The sequence below is a fragment of the Teleopsis dalmanni genome, unplaced genomic scaffold (assembly GCF_002237135.1).
Source record: "Teleopsis dalmanni isolate 2A unplaced genomic scaffold, ASM223713v2 unscaffolded_contig_0375, whole genome shotgun sequence".
In the NCBI taxonomy this organism is placed as follows: domain Eukaryota; kingdom Metazoa; phylum Arthropoda; class Insecta; order Diptera; family Diopsidae; genus Teleopsis; species Teleopsis dalmanni.
Genome location: NW_024031757.1, coordinates 1 through 14,425, shown reverse-complemented (window position 1 = coordinate 14,425; position 14,425 = coordinate 1). Strand labels below are relative to the sequence as shown.

Genomic DNA, 14,425 nt, shown 5'->3' with positions numbered 1-14,425 from the left:
CTAGGCGTATATCACATACTGTCAAAGGTGCACCTGTGCGTCCGTATGTCATATCACGATCTATTAATTTCAAAATATTTTTTACATAATTGTGCTTGAATAATTTAGAAATAGTTTAAGGGCTTACAATCCATAACAGTTGCTCCTGATGTCGTTTCAGTTAAACCATAGCCTTGTACTAAATCTACACACAAACATATTTTAATTTGCTCATGTGTATCCGGTGATAATGGAGCTCCTCCAGACATAATAATACGTACGCGACCACCAAGCAATTTTGATACTTTATGAAAAACTAGCCTATAACAAATATAAGCTGATTATTAAAAATAATAAAAAATATTCAAATTTATTTTGGAACAAACCTGTCTACTAAAGGTGTAAGATAACCTTTTTGAGTCCAATTTAATTTGTACTGATACAGAAATCTGAACAATGCCTTTTTGAATGCTGAGCCAGAGTTAATTTTATCGTTAATGCCTTTTGATATCCGATCTAAAATGAGCTGGGAAAAAAAATAAAATTAAATTTATTAATCTAGTTAGAGTTTAACGTTTCTTAAAATTATTGTTATCGACCCCAATTAATTAATTAATTATTAAATTTGAGTTTTTGTCGTTTTTAATTTTTATGTTATATGTGTGTTTTTATGTATATTAAATAAATAATTGATTTAGTTTTGTCCCAATTTATGAAATTAAGTGTTTTATTTATTTTTATATAAGTTTTATATAAATCATTTAATAGTGTGTAGTTCAAAAGGAAAAATACATACGAATTATTTTTGCAATAAACATATATACAAAATATATATATATGTCATATATATAAACATATATATGACAACTTAACATAGCAAATTAGTAAATATTGATGAGTTTATTATAATCTACAAAAACTTACACCACTACAAAACAACACAATTTATGTGTGCCGTGAAAAATAATTATTTTACTTATATATCATGTCAAAAACAGCTAATTGAAACACAAATTAGTTCACAAACAGGGACCGTAACAGTTATCATAAAAAAAAAATTAAAATCACCTTATAACTCTTATCATTCGCATTTTAAAACAAATGTCAAAAATTAATAATTAAATTTGCTTTATATTATATTCATCAAATATAATAATTATCATGTGCCTTTTATTTTTTCACGCAGAAATAACTCTTAAAATTCTGCTTTTTATTTTAAAACGGTATATAACTCATACTGGCGTGTCGAATATTTTTAGAAACAAAAATATAAAATAAATTTTTAATACAAGAGAGTTCTTTTATTTTAAAACTCTCACATATATAAAAAGCATGCATAATATTAAGGATAAAGGGTTTATTCAGATATGAGTATAGACAACTTTTTGTTACTGCTTTTTTTTATTTTTGAAATAACTGTTATTTTCTGACAAACTATAAATTTTTTAAATATTTGTATTTAACTTACTGGTACTGAAGTCATGCAAGTCGGTTTCAAAACGGTGGCATCTCCTTTACTACCACGCATAATTTTACTACTTGTATCAATTAATGTTAATGGTGTGGAATAACCAATTGGTACGCCAGTCATAAGGCAAACACTTTCTGCCAAAAGCTCAAATACATGCGCCAAAGGTAAAAAGCTGTATTAAAAGATAAAATTAGTTTTTTTTATTAAATTTAGTTTTCTTATTATAACTTACCCAATCAGTACATCATGCAATCTGACATTTCCATTGGAAACGTTGACATTTTTTTAGCATAACATCACTCAGAACGTGTTGTCATGTAATTGGACAACACTCTCTGCAATTGGTTTGCAGAGAGTCTTCGGAGAAATTCGAAAAACGAACAAGAGAAGACGAATCATTGTTCACCATGACAATGCGAGCTCTCACACATCGGCTCAAACCAACGCCTTTTTGACCGGCCAAAACGTTGAATTGATGGGTCATCCGCTGCCCGACTTGGCACCCAATGACTTCTTTTTATTCCCACACATCAAGAAAAAATGCGTGGTCAACGATTTTCGTCGCCAGAAGATGCTGTTGAAGCGTTCAAAAACCATGTTTTGAAGGTTTCTCAATCGGGGTAAAAAAAGTGCTTCGACAATTGGTTTGAGCGCTGAAAAATACTTTGAAAAACAGTAAAACTATTTTTGCTGATAAATTTTCGCATTTTTATTTTTAGGCCAGAAATATATATAGCAACCCTCGTATTTTGCGAATGTTCTTAAAAAAGCTGGATTCTAAATCCAAAAATTTGCCGAATTTAATAAACGTGCATCTAAGTCCGCAAATTGAGAAGTATACCTATCACTACTTTCATTTTATTATATGCTATCAATCAGTGGACATTTTTTGTTTTTGATCGTTCAGTTTTTGAAATTTTATTATAAGTTATTTAAATAACATATAATTTTTAGAAAAATATTTTGAAATTAGATAAAATTCATAATTTAGATAATTATAAATTAAATTGCATTATAAATTATTGATGGTACATTGAACTAACTGATAATAAAGTGTGATAACATTTAATTAAAACGTATAACTGATATACTCTATTGTAAAAACATACGTCATTTTCGATAATTATATTGAAACATTTAAAAAGGTTAGTTGAATTGATTAAAAATTAACAGTTTTAAATACATACCTAAAATAAATTTATATCAGAAGTTAATATATATAAATTAAAAATACATGTAAATTTATTCGCAAAGATATTTCATTTTATTAATATACATAAACGAACTATACAATTGCTTTGTGTACAAATATCTATATATGTTCATGCAAAGCTAATTATAAACAATAAAATTTATTGTTGAATTCATTTATATTATTAGATTATAAGTATATTGTAATTTTTAAGATTTATTTTTTATCAATAAATATAATGGGTCTGTCAGTCATGACCATAATTTTAGTTTGAATAAAATCATAACATATTACGTGTATATAAGTATATCCAATTATATCAATTTAAATTAAACTATTACAATTTATTTGTCTTACATACTTATTTTTAAACTAATTAAAATATATTTTATATTTTATTACCAAGTCTTTTTTACTTAATTTTTCATATTCAGTTTTTACAATTAATAACATTAAAAGCAATTAATCTAATGTACATTTATTTTGTTTAGGTATAATCAACATAACTTTATAAAATAATTTGGTAAATATATTTTTTTACAAAATTTAATAATAATATTGATATATTAAAGTTTATACAATTTTTTATAAAGTTTTCATTTTCTTCAATATAAAATTGTTTAAATTTTTTTAATTATTTACATTATTGATTCTCCTATTAACTACACATTTGCAATGTTCTCAATCTAGTTTACAATAAATTATATTTTAAATATTATAACAAATACATAAATATATGTTATAACTCGCTTTTTATTATATTGTTATAAAAAATTAGAGTGTAAAAAGAAGAAACTAACAAGTACAACTGTGCTAAGAAAAATTACATATAATTTAGTATTAAATATATGTAAATATTTTTATTTAAAATTTTTTAAATAAAAAAACTTTATATATATTCAATAATTGCACTAAAAAAGCTTTTAAAATATAACATAATTTTGTGTATATCCCATAGGTATAGATATATCAATATATTACAAAATTTGGTACTTAATATTACAACAAAGATTTAAAATATTATATAATATATGTGACTTATTTTATAGATAACATTTTTTCTAATATAAACTTTATACAATTTATAATTAGTTTTTCTAGCATTAAATTAGATATTTTATAATTTTTTTGTTTTTTTTCGGAAAAGGTATTCAGCTAAAAATACCTTAATTTTACTTCAATTTTTTTTTGTATAGCAAAAAAAAAAAAACTAATGTTAAAAATATGAATATTTCTTTAAATATAAACGCAATCAAATAAAAGCACAAACTATTTTAAAAAACAAATGGACATTTAGTATTATGCTTTGAAATTCTTTCGTATTTTTTGCCTCGTAGGATTCCAACGCTTAAAAAATTTTAGTTTGCGTCAGTCAAAGCTTTAATTATTGAAACTTAATAAGGTAATTTTCATGAAGCATACATGCGATTTATATCATGTTGGTATTTGTCTTGTATGTCTTTGCGCTTAAGTTTAAAGGCAGCTGTTACCAAGCCCATATCTGGAGACCAAACCTCTTTGCATAAAGTGATAGCAGCAGGTACTTCAAACTTTTGTAATTTACCTAAAACAAAAACCATAAGATAATTTTCACGTTAATTTTAAATAAATAATTTAAATAATTAAACAATTAACAATATTTTAATATATTGGTAATTTAACTACAAATTATTGATATGTAAAAAAATGTGAGAGAACTTTATTTAAATTTATTAAAATTAATTGCCCAATTAGCAAGGACGTTTAAAACATTTAACTAATAAATTATAAATTTTGCCAAAAACATTTGAATTACAAATTAAAAAAGTAATTTTTAGTATATACATACTTAAAAGAAATATTTTAATCATAACAGACACTTATGTACTTTTTACAAACAACCTAACCTAGCTATCGAAGTTATTCATCCAAATAAATGTAAAATACTAATTTAGATCACCTCATTGCGTATATTCACATAGAAATATAGCTTATATTAGTTTATTGCTATATCTACAGAACACGAAATGTTTAACCAATTCAACTAATATGGTTAAATATATATACAAATTGCAATAATATTTTTCTGAACACAATTCCCTTCAACCCCTTCACTATTTATTAGACCATATTTGATCATAATGGTACCTAACGTATTTCTATAGATTACACATTAACTGTAAAAGCTAAAGATCACTCCCTCAACTCTTCCTGTCCCACACAACTACAATTCTAATCCATGATTTTATCTTATAATCCATTCGTATTTCCTATTCTATAGTTCTCTACGGTAATTATATTGGACGCGTATTCCATACACGCTATTTATTTTGTAAATATCGTTACACCAAAATATTGCTAAATTTTCTATATATTCAATAAATACTAACATTTTCTCGCATGTTCCGCAATTTCTTTAATCATAGCTTTTTCCAATACTGGTGATGCACATAACTCATCGAAATGTTTATTTTCTAGGCCATGACGTTGTGCTAGTTCTTCTAAGTGTTTCTGGTTGGGTACTACTAATCCAACAGTAAATTGTTTTGATGGATCACCATATACGCAAATATTTTCAATATATGGACAAGTTTTTAGTTCTGACTCAACTTTTCCAAGTGAAACATATTCTCCAGCTTGTAATTTAACTAAATCCTTTTTACGATCTATAAATTGTAATTGTTAAAGATTTTTTTTCAAACAGAAATATGTTAAATTATTACCAATAATTTTAAGTACGCCGTCGGGATGTATTTCACCAACATCTCCAGTTTTGAACCAACGTCTGCCATCTTCTTCAAAGAAATCTTCAGCTGTTTTGCCAGGTAACTTGTAATAACCCAATGACACACAATCACCACCAATCAATACTTCTCCCTATAGTAAATATGGAAATTAAAAATTAGATAAAAAATGTCTACAACTACAAGTAAATTTGTGCTTACTTGAGGATATGGTTTATTAGTTACTCGATAATTTCCTTCCTCCCAATTTACTAGGCGTATATCACATACTGTCAAAGGTGCACCTGTGCGTCCGTATGTCATATCACGATCTATTAATTTCAAAATATTTTTTACATAATTGTGCTTGAATAATTTAGAAATAGTTTAAGGGCTTACAATCCATAACAGTTGCTCCTGATGTCGTTTCAGTTAAACCATAGCCTTGTACTAAATCTACACACAAACATATTTTAATTTGCTCATGTGTATCCGGTGATAATGGAGCTCCTCCAGACATAATAATACGTACGCGACCACCAAGCAATTTTGATACTTTATGAAAAACTAGCCTATAACAAATATAAGCTGATTATTAAAAATAATAAAAAATATTCAAATTTATTTTGGAACAAACCTGTCTACTAAAGGTGTAAGATAACCTTTTTGAGTCCAATTTAATTTGTACTGATACAGAAATCTGAACAATGCCTTTTTGAATGCTGAGCCAGAGTTAATTTTATCGTTAATGCCTTTTGATATCCGATCTAAAATGAGCTGGGAAAAAAAATAAAATTAAATTTATTAATCTAGTTAGAGTTTAACGTTTCTTAAAATTATTGTTATCGACCCCAATTAATTAATTAATTATTAAATTTGAGTTTTTGTCGTTTTTAATTTTTATGTTATATGTGTGTTTTTATGTATATTAAATAAATAATTGATTTAGTTTTGTCCCAATTTATGAAATTAAGTGTTTTATTTATTTTTATATAAGTTTTATATAAATCATTTAATAGTGTGTAGTTCAAAAGGAAAAATACATACGAATTATTTTTGCAATAAACATATATACAAAATATATATATATGTCATATATATAAACATATATATGACAACTTAACATAGCAAATTAGTAAATATTGATGAGTTTATTATAATCTACAAAAACTTACACCACTACAAAACAACACAATTTATGTGTGCCGTGAAAAATAATTATTTTACTTATATATCATGTCAAAAACAGCTAATTGAAACACAAATTAGTTCACAAACAGGGACCGTAACAGTTATCATAAAAAAAAAATTAAAATCACCTTATAACTCTTATCATTCGCATTTTAAAACAAATGTCAAAAATTAATAATTAAATTTGCTTTATATTATATTCATCAAATATAATAATTATCATGTGCCTTTTATTTTTTCACGCAGAAATAACTCTTAAAATTCTGCTTTTTATTTTAAAACGGTATATAACTCATACTGGCGTGTCGAATATTTTTAGAAACAAAAATATAAAATAAATTTTTAATACAAGAGAGTTCTTTTATTTTAAAACTCTCACATATATAAAAAGCATGCATAATATTAAGGATAAAGGGTTTATTCAGATATGAGTATAGACAACTTTTTGTTACTGCTTTTTTTTATTTTTGAAATAACTGTTATTTTCTGACAAACTATAAATTTTTTAAATATTTGTATTTAACTTACTGGTACTGAAGTCATGCAAGTCGGTTTCAAAACGGTGGCATCTCCTTTACTACCACGCATAATTTTACTACTTGTATCAATTAATGTTAATGGTGTGGAATAACCAATTGGTACGCCAGTCATAAGGCAAACACTTTCTGCCAAAAGCTCAAATACATGCGCCAAAGGTAAAAAGCTGTATTAAAAGATAAAATTAGTTTTTTTTATTAAATTTAGTTTTCTTATTATAACTTACCCAATCAGTACATCATGCAATCTGACATTTCCATTGGAAACGTTGACATTTTTTTAGCATAACATCACTCAGAACGTGTTGTCATGTAATTGGACAACACTCTCTGCAATTGGTTTGCAGAGAGTCTTCGGAGAAATTCGAAAAACGAACAAGAGAAGACGAATCATTGTTCACCATGACAATGCGAGCTCTCACACATCGGCTCAAACCAACGCCTTTTTGACCGGCCAAAACGTTGAATTGATGGGTCATCCGCTGCCCGACTTGGCACCCAATGACTTCTTTTTATTCCCACACATCAAGAAAAAATGCGTGGTCAACGATTTTCGTCGCCAGAAGATGCTGTTGAAGCGTTCAAAAACCATGTTTTGAAGGTTTCTCAATCGGGGTAAAAAAAGTGCTTCGACAATTGGTTTGAGCGCTGAAAAATACTTTGAAAAACAGTAAAACTATTTTTGCTGATAAATTTTCGCATTTTTATTTTTAGGCCAGAAATATATATAGCAACCCTCGTATTTTGCGAATGTTCTTAAAAAAGCTGGATTCTAAATCCAAAAATTTGCCGAATTTAATAAACGTGCATCTAAGTCCGCAAATTGAGAAGTATACCTATCACTACTTTCATTTTATTATATGCTATCAATCAGTGGACATTTTTTGTTTTTGATCGTTCAGTTTTTGAAATTTTATTATAAGTTATTTAAATAACATATAATTTTTAGAAAAATATTTTGAAATTAGATAAAATTCATAATTTAGATAATTATAAATTAAATTGCATTATAAATTATTGATGGTACATTGAACTAACTGATAATAAAGTGTGATAACATTTAATTAAAACGTATAACTGATATACTCTATTGTAAAAACATACGTCATTTTCGATAATTATATTGAAACATTTAAAAAGGTTAGTTGAATTGATTAAAAATTAACAGTTTTAAATACATACCTAAAATAAATTTATATCAGAAGTTAATATATATAAATTAAAAATACATGTAAATTTATTCGCAAAGATATTTCATTTTATTAATATACATAAACGAACTATACAATTGCTTTGTGTACAAATATCTATATATGTTCATGCAAAGCTAATTATAAACAATAAAATTTATTGTTGAATTCATTTATATTATTAGATTATAAGTATATTGTAATTTTTAAGATTTATTTTTTATCAATAAATATAATGGGTCTGTCAGTCATGACCATAATTTTAGTTTGAATAAAATCATAACATATTACGTGTATATAAGTATATCCAATTATATCAATTTAAATTAAACTATTACAATTTATTTGTCTTACATACTTATTTTTAAACTAATTAAAATATATTTTATATTTTATTACCAAGTCTTTTTTACTTAATTTTTCATATTCAGTTTTTACAATTAATAACATTAAAAGCAATTAATCTAATGTACATTTATTTTGTTTAGGTATAATCAACATAACTTTATAAAATAATTTGGTAAATATATTTTTTTACAAAATTTAATAATAATATTGATATATTAAAGTTTATACAATTTTTTATAAAGTTTTCATTTTCTTCAATATAAAATTGTTTAAATTTTTTTAATTATTTACATTATTGATTCTCCTATTAACTACACATTTGCAATGTTCTCAATCTAGTTTACAATAAATTATATTTTAAATATTATAACAAATACATAAATATATGTTATAACTCGCTTTTTATTATATTGTTATAAAAAATTAGAGTGTAAAAAGAAGAAACTAACAAGTACAACTGTGCTAAGAAAAATTACATATAATTTAGTATTAAATATATGTAAATATTTTTATTTAAAATTTTTTAAATAAAAAAACTTTATATATATTCAATAATTGCACTAAAAAAGCTTTTAAAATATAACATAATTTTGTGTATATCCCATAGGTATAGATATATCAATATATTACAAAATTTGGTACTTAATATTACAACAAAGATTTAAAATATTATATAATATATGTGACTTATTTTATAGATAACATTTTTTCTAATATAAACTTTATACAATTTATAATTAGTTTTTCTAGCATTAAATTAGATATTTTATAATTTTTTTGTTTTTTTTCGGAAAAGGTATTCAGCTAAAAATACCTTAATTTTACTTCAATTTTTTTTTGTATAGCAAAAAAAAAAAACTAATGTTAAAAATATGAATATTTCTTTAAATATAAACGCAATCAAATAAAAGCACAAACTATTTTAAAAAACAAATGGACATTTAGTATTATGCTTTGAAATTCTTTCGTATTTTTTGCCTCGTAGGATTCCAACGCTTAAAAAATTTTAGTTTGCGTCAGTCAAAGCTTTAATTATTGAAACTTAATAAGGTAATTTTCATGAAGCATACATGCGATTTATATCATGTTGGTATTTGTCTTGCATGTCTTTGCGCTTAAGTTTAAAGGCAGCTGTTACCAAGCCCATATCTGGAGACCAAACCTCTTTGCATAAAGTGATAGCAGCAGGTACTTCAAACTTTTGTAATTTACCTAAAACAAAAACCATAAGATAATTTTCACGTTAATTTTAAATAAATAATTTAAATAATTAAACAATTAACAATATTTTAATATATTGGTAATTTAACTACAAATTATTGATATGTAAAAAAATGTGAGAGAACTTTATTTAAATTTATTAAAATTAATTGCCCAATTAGCAAGGACGTTTAAAACATTTAACTAATAAATTATAAATTTTGCCAAAAACATTTGAATTACAAATTAAAAAAGTAATTTTTAGTATATACATACTTAAAAGAAATATTTTAATCATAACAGACACTTATGTACTTTTTACAAACAACCTAACCTAGCTATCGAAGTTATTCATCCAAATAAATGTAAAATACTAATTTAGATCACCTCATTGCGTATATTCACATAGAAATATAGCTTATATTAGTTTATTGCTATATCTACAGAACACGAAATGTTTAACCAATTCAACTAATATGGTTAAATATATATACAAATTGCAATAATATTTTTCTGAACACAATTCCCTTCAACCCCTTCACTATTTATTAGACCATATTTGATCATAATGGTACCTAACGTATTTCTATAGATTACACATTAACTGTAAAAGCTAAAGATCACTCCCTCAACTCTTCCTGTCCCACACAACTACAATTCTAATCCATGATTTTATCTTATAATCCATTCGTATTTCCTATTCTATAGTTCTCTACGGTAATTATATTGGACGCGTATTCCATACACGCTATTTATTTTGTAAATATCGTTACACCAAAATATTGCTAAATTTTCTATATATTCAATAAATACTAACATTTTCTCGCATGTTCCGCAATTTCTTTAATCATAGCTTTTTCCAATACTGGTGATGCACATAACTCATCGAAATGTTTATTTTCTAGGCCATGACGTTGTGCTAGTTCTTCTAAGTGTTTCTGGTTGGGTACTACTAATCCAACAGTAAATTGTTTTGATGGATCACCATATACGCAAATATTTTCAATATATGGACAAGTTTTTAGTTCTGACTCAACTTTTCCAAGTGAAACATATTCTCCAGCTTGTAATTTAACTAAATCCTTTTTACGATCTATAAATTGTAATTGTTAAAGATTTTTTTTCAAACAGAAATATGTTAAATTATTACCAATAATTTTAAGTACGCCGTCGGGATGTATTTCACCAACATCTCCAGTTTTGAACCAACGTCTGCCATCTTCTTCAAAGAAATCTTCAGCTGTTTTGCCAGGTAACTTGTAATAACCCAATGACACACAATCACCACCAATCAATACTTCTCCCTATAGTAAATATGGAAATTAAAAATTAGATAAAAAATGTCTACAACTACAAGTAAATTTGTGCTTACTTGAGGATATGGTTTATTAGTTACTCGATAATTTCCTTCCTCCCAATTTACTAGGCGTATATCACATACTGTCAAAGGTGCACCTGTGCGTCCGTATGTCATATCACGATCTATTAATTTCAAAATATTTTTTACATAATTGTGCTTGAATAATTTAGAAATAGTTTAAGGGCTTACAATCCATAACAGTTGCTCCTGATGTCGTTTCAGTTAAACCATAGCCTTGTACTAAATCTACACACAAACATATTTTAATTTGCTCATGTGTATCCGGTGATAATGGAGCTCCTCCAGACATAATAATACGTACGCGACCACCAAGCAATTTTGATACTTTATGAAAAACTAGCCTATAACAAATATAAGCTGATTATTAAAAATAATAAAAAATATTCAAATTTATTTTGGAACAAACCTGTCTACTAAAGGTGTAAGATAACCTTTTTGAGTCCAATTTAATTTGTACTGATACAGAAATCTGAACAATGCCTTTTTGAATGCTGAGCCAGAGTTAATTTTATCGTTAATGCCTTTTGATATCCGATCTAAAATGAGCTGGGAAAAAAAATAAAATTAAATTTATTAATCTAGTTAGAGTTTAACGTTTCTTAAAATTATTGTTATCGACCCCAATTAATTAATTAATTATTAAATTTGAGTTTTTGTCGTTTTTAATTTTTATGTTATATGTGTGTTTTTATGTATATTAAATAAATAATTGATTTAGTTTTGTCCCAATTTATGAAATTAAGTGTTTTATTTATTTTTATATAAGTTTTATATAAATCATTTAATAGTGTGTAGTTCAAAAGGAAAAATACATACGAATTATTTTTGCAATAAACATATATACAAAATATATATATATGTCATATATATAAACATATATATGACAACTTAACATAGCAAATTAGTAAATATTGATGAGTTTATTATAATCTACAAAAACTTACACCACTACAAAACAACACAATTTATGTGTGCCGTGAAAAATAATTATTTTACTTATATATCATGTCAAAAACAGCTAATTGAAACACAAATTAGTTCACAAACAGGGACCGTAACAGTTATCATAAAAAAAAAATTAAAATCACCTTATAACTCTTATCATTCGCATTTTAAAACAAATGTCAAAAATTAATAATTAAATTTGCTTTATATTATATTCATCAAATATAATAATTATCATGTGCCTTTTATTTTTTCACGCAGAAATAACTCTTAAAATTCTGCTTTTTATTTTAAAACGGTATATAACTCATACTGGCGTGTCGAATATTTTTAGAAACAAAAATATAAAATAAATTTTTAATACAAGAGAGTTCTTTTATTTTAAAACTCTCACATATATAAAAAGCATGCATAATATTAAGGATAAAGGGTTTATTCAGATATGAGTATAGACAACTTTTTGTTACTGCTTTTTTTTATTTTTGAAATAACTGTTATTTTCTGACAAACTATAAATTTTTTAAATATTTGTATTTAACTTACTGGTACTGAAGTCATGCAAGTCGGTTTCAAAACGGTGGCATCTCCTTTACTACCACGCATAATTTTACTACTTGTATCAATTAATGTTAATGGTGTGGAATAACCAATTGGTACGCCAGTCATAAGGCAAACACTTTCTGCCAAAAGCTCAAATACATGCGCCAAAGGTAAAAAGCTGTATTAAAAGATAAAATTAGTTTTTTTTATTAAATTTAGTTTTCTTATTATAACTTACCCAATCAGTACATCATGCAATCTGACATTTCCATTGGAAACGTTGACATTTTTTTAGCATAACATCACTCAGAACGTGTTGTCATGTAATTGGACAACACTCTCTGCAATTGGTTTGCAGAGAGTCTTCGGAGAAATTCGAAAAACGAACAAGAGAAGACGAATCATTGTTCACCATGACAATGCGAGCTCTCACACATCGGCTCAAACCAACGCCTTTTTGACCGGCCAAAACGTTGAATTGATGGGTCATCCGCTGCCCGACTTGGCACCCAATGACTTCTTTTTATTCCCACACATCAAGAAAAAATGCGTGGTCAACGATTTTCGTCGCCAGAAGATGCTGTTGAAGCGTTCAAAAACCATGTTTTGAAGGTTTCTCAATCGGGGTAAAAAAAGTGCTTCGACAATTGGTTTGAGCGCTGAAAAATACTTTGAAAAACAGTAAAACTATTTTTGCTGATAAATTTTCGCATTTTTATTTTTAGGCCAGAAATATATATAGCAACCCTCGTATTTTGCGAATGTTCTTAAAAAAGCTGGATTCTAAATCCAAAAATTTGCCGAATTTAATAAACGTGCATCTAAGTCCGCAAATTGAGAAGTATACCTATCACTACTTTCATTTTATTATATGCTATCAATCAGTGGACATTTTTTGTTTTTGATCGTTCAGTTTTTGAAATTTTATTATAAGTTATTTAAATAACATATAATTTTTAGAAAAATATTTTGAAATTAGATAAAATTCATAATTTAGATAATTATAAATTAAATTGCATTATAAATTATTGATGGTACATTGAACTAACTGATAATAAAGTGTGATAACATTTAATTAAAACGTATAACTGATATACTCTATTGTAAAAACATACGTCATTTTCGATAATTATATTGAAACATTTAAAAAGGTTAGTTGAATTGATTAAAAATTAACAGTTTTAAATACATACCTAAAATAAATTTATATCAGAAGTTAATATATATAAATTAAAAATACATGTAAATTTATTCGCAAAGATATTTCATTTTATTAATATACATAAACGAACTATACAATTGCTTTGTGTACAAATATCTATATATGTTCATGCAAAGCTAATTATAAACAATAAAATTTATTGTTGAATTCATTTATATTATTAGATTATAAGTATATTGTAATTTTTAAGATTTATTTTTTATCAATAAATATAATGGGTCTGTCAGTCATGACCATAATTTTAGTTTGAATAAAATCATAACATATTACGTGTATATAAGTATATCCAATTATATCAATTTAAATTAAACTATTACAATTTATTTGTCTTACATACTTATTTTTAAACTAATTAAAATATATTTTATATTTTATTACCAAGTCTTTTTTACTTAATTTTTCATATTCAGTTTTTACAATTAATAACATTAAAAGCAATTAATCTAATGTACATTTATTTTGTTTAGGTATAATCAACATAACTTTATAAAATAATTTGGTAAATATATTTTTTTACAAAATTTAATA

The 14,425-nt window shown here is 25.3% G+C and overlaps 3 protein-coding genes across 3 annotated transcripts; all 3 read right to left on the bottom strand.

The window, feature by feature from the left end:
• Positions 1-6: 6 nt before the first annotated feature.
• On the bottom strand, positions 7-1,692 carry LOC119663410 (long-chain-fatty-acid--CoA ligase 4-like; the record flags this gene model as incomplete). The annotated part of the gene is made up of 5 exons (XM_038073014.1): positions 1,683-1,692; positions 1,448-1,622; positions 366-505; positions 128-300; positions 7-60 (listed from the first exon to the last, which is right to left on the bottom strand). Coding segments are annotated over exons 2-5 (490 nt in total), but the record flags the coding sequence as incomplete, so codon positions are not given.
• Positions 1,693-3,840: 2,148 nt separating this feature from the next.
• LOC119663411 (long-chain-fatty-acid--CoA ligase 4-like) lies at positions 3,841-7,314 on the bottom strand (the record flags this gene model as incomplete). Its single annotated transcript, XM_038073015.1, is given in 8 exon segments — positions 3,841-4,206; positions 5,012-5,287; positions 5,345-5,498; positions 5,567-5,676; positions 5,744-5,916; positions 5,982-6,121; positions 7,064-7,238; positions 7,299-7,314. Coding segments are annotated over 8 exon segments (1,199 nt in total), but the record flags the coding sequence as incomplete, so codon positions are not given.
• A 2,186-nt stretch (positions 7,315-9,500) lies between these two features.
• LOC119663412 (long-chain-fatty-acid--CoA ligase 4-like) lies at positions 9,501-13,795 on the bottom strand. Its single transcript, XM_038073016.1, has 9 exons — positions 13,791-13,795; positions 12,914-12,934; positions 12,679-12,853; positions 11,597-11,736; positions 11,359-11,531; positions 11,182-11,291; positions 10,960-11,113; positions 10,627-10,902; positions 9,501-9,821 (listed from the first exon to the last, which is right to left on the bottom strand). The coding sequence occupies exons 1-9, from the start codon at positions 13,793-13,795 to the stop codon at positions 9,667-9,669; spliced, it is 1,209 nt and encodes a 402-aa protein (XP_037928944.1). The 3' UTR covers positions 9,501-9,666.
• Positions 13,796-14,425: the final 630 nt, after the last annotated feature.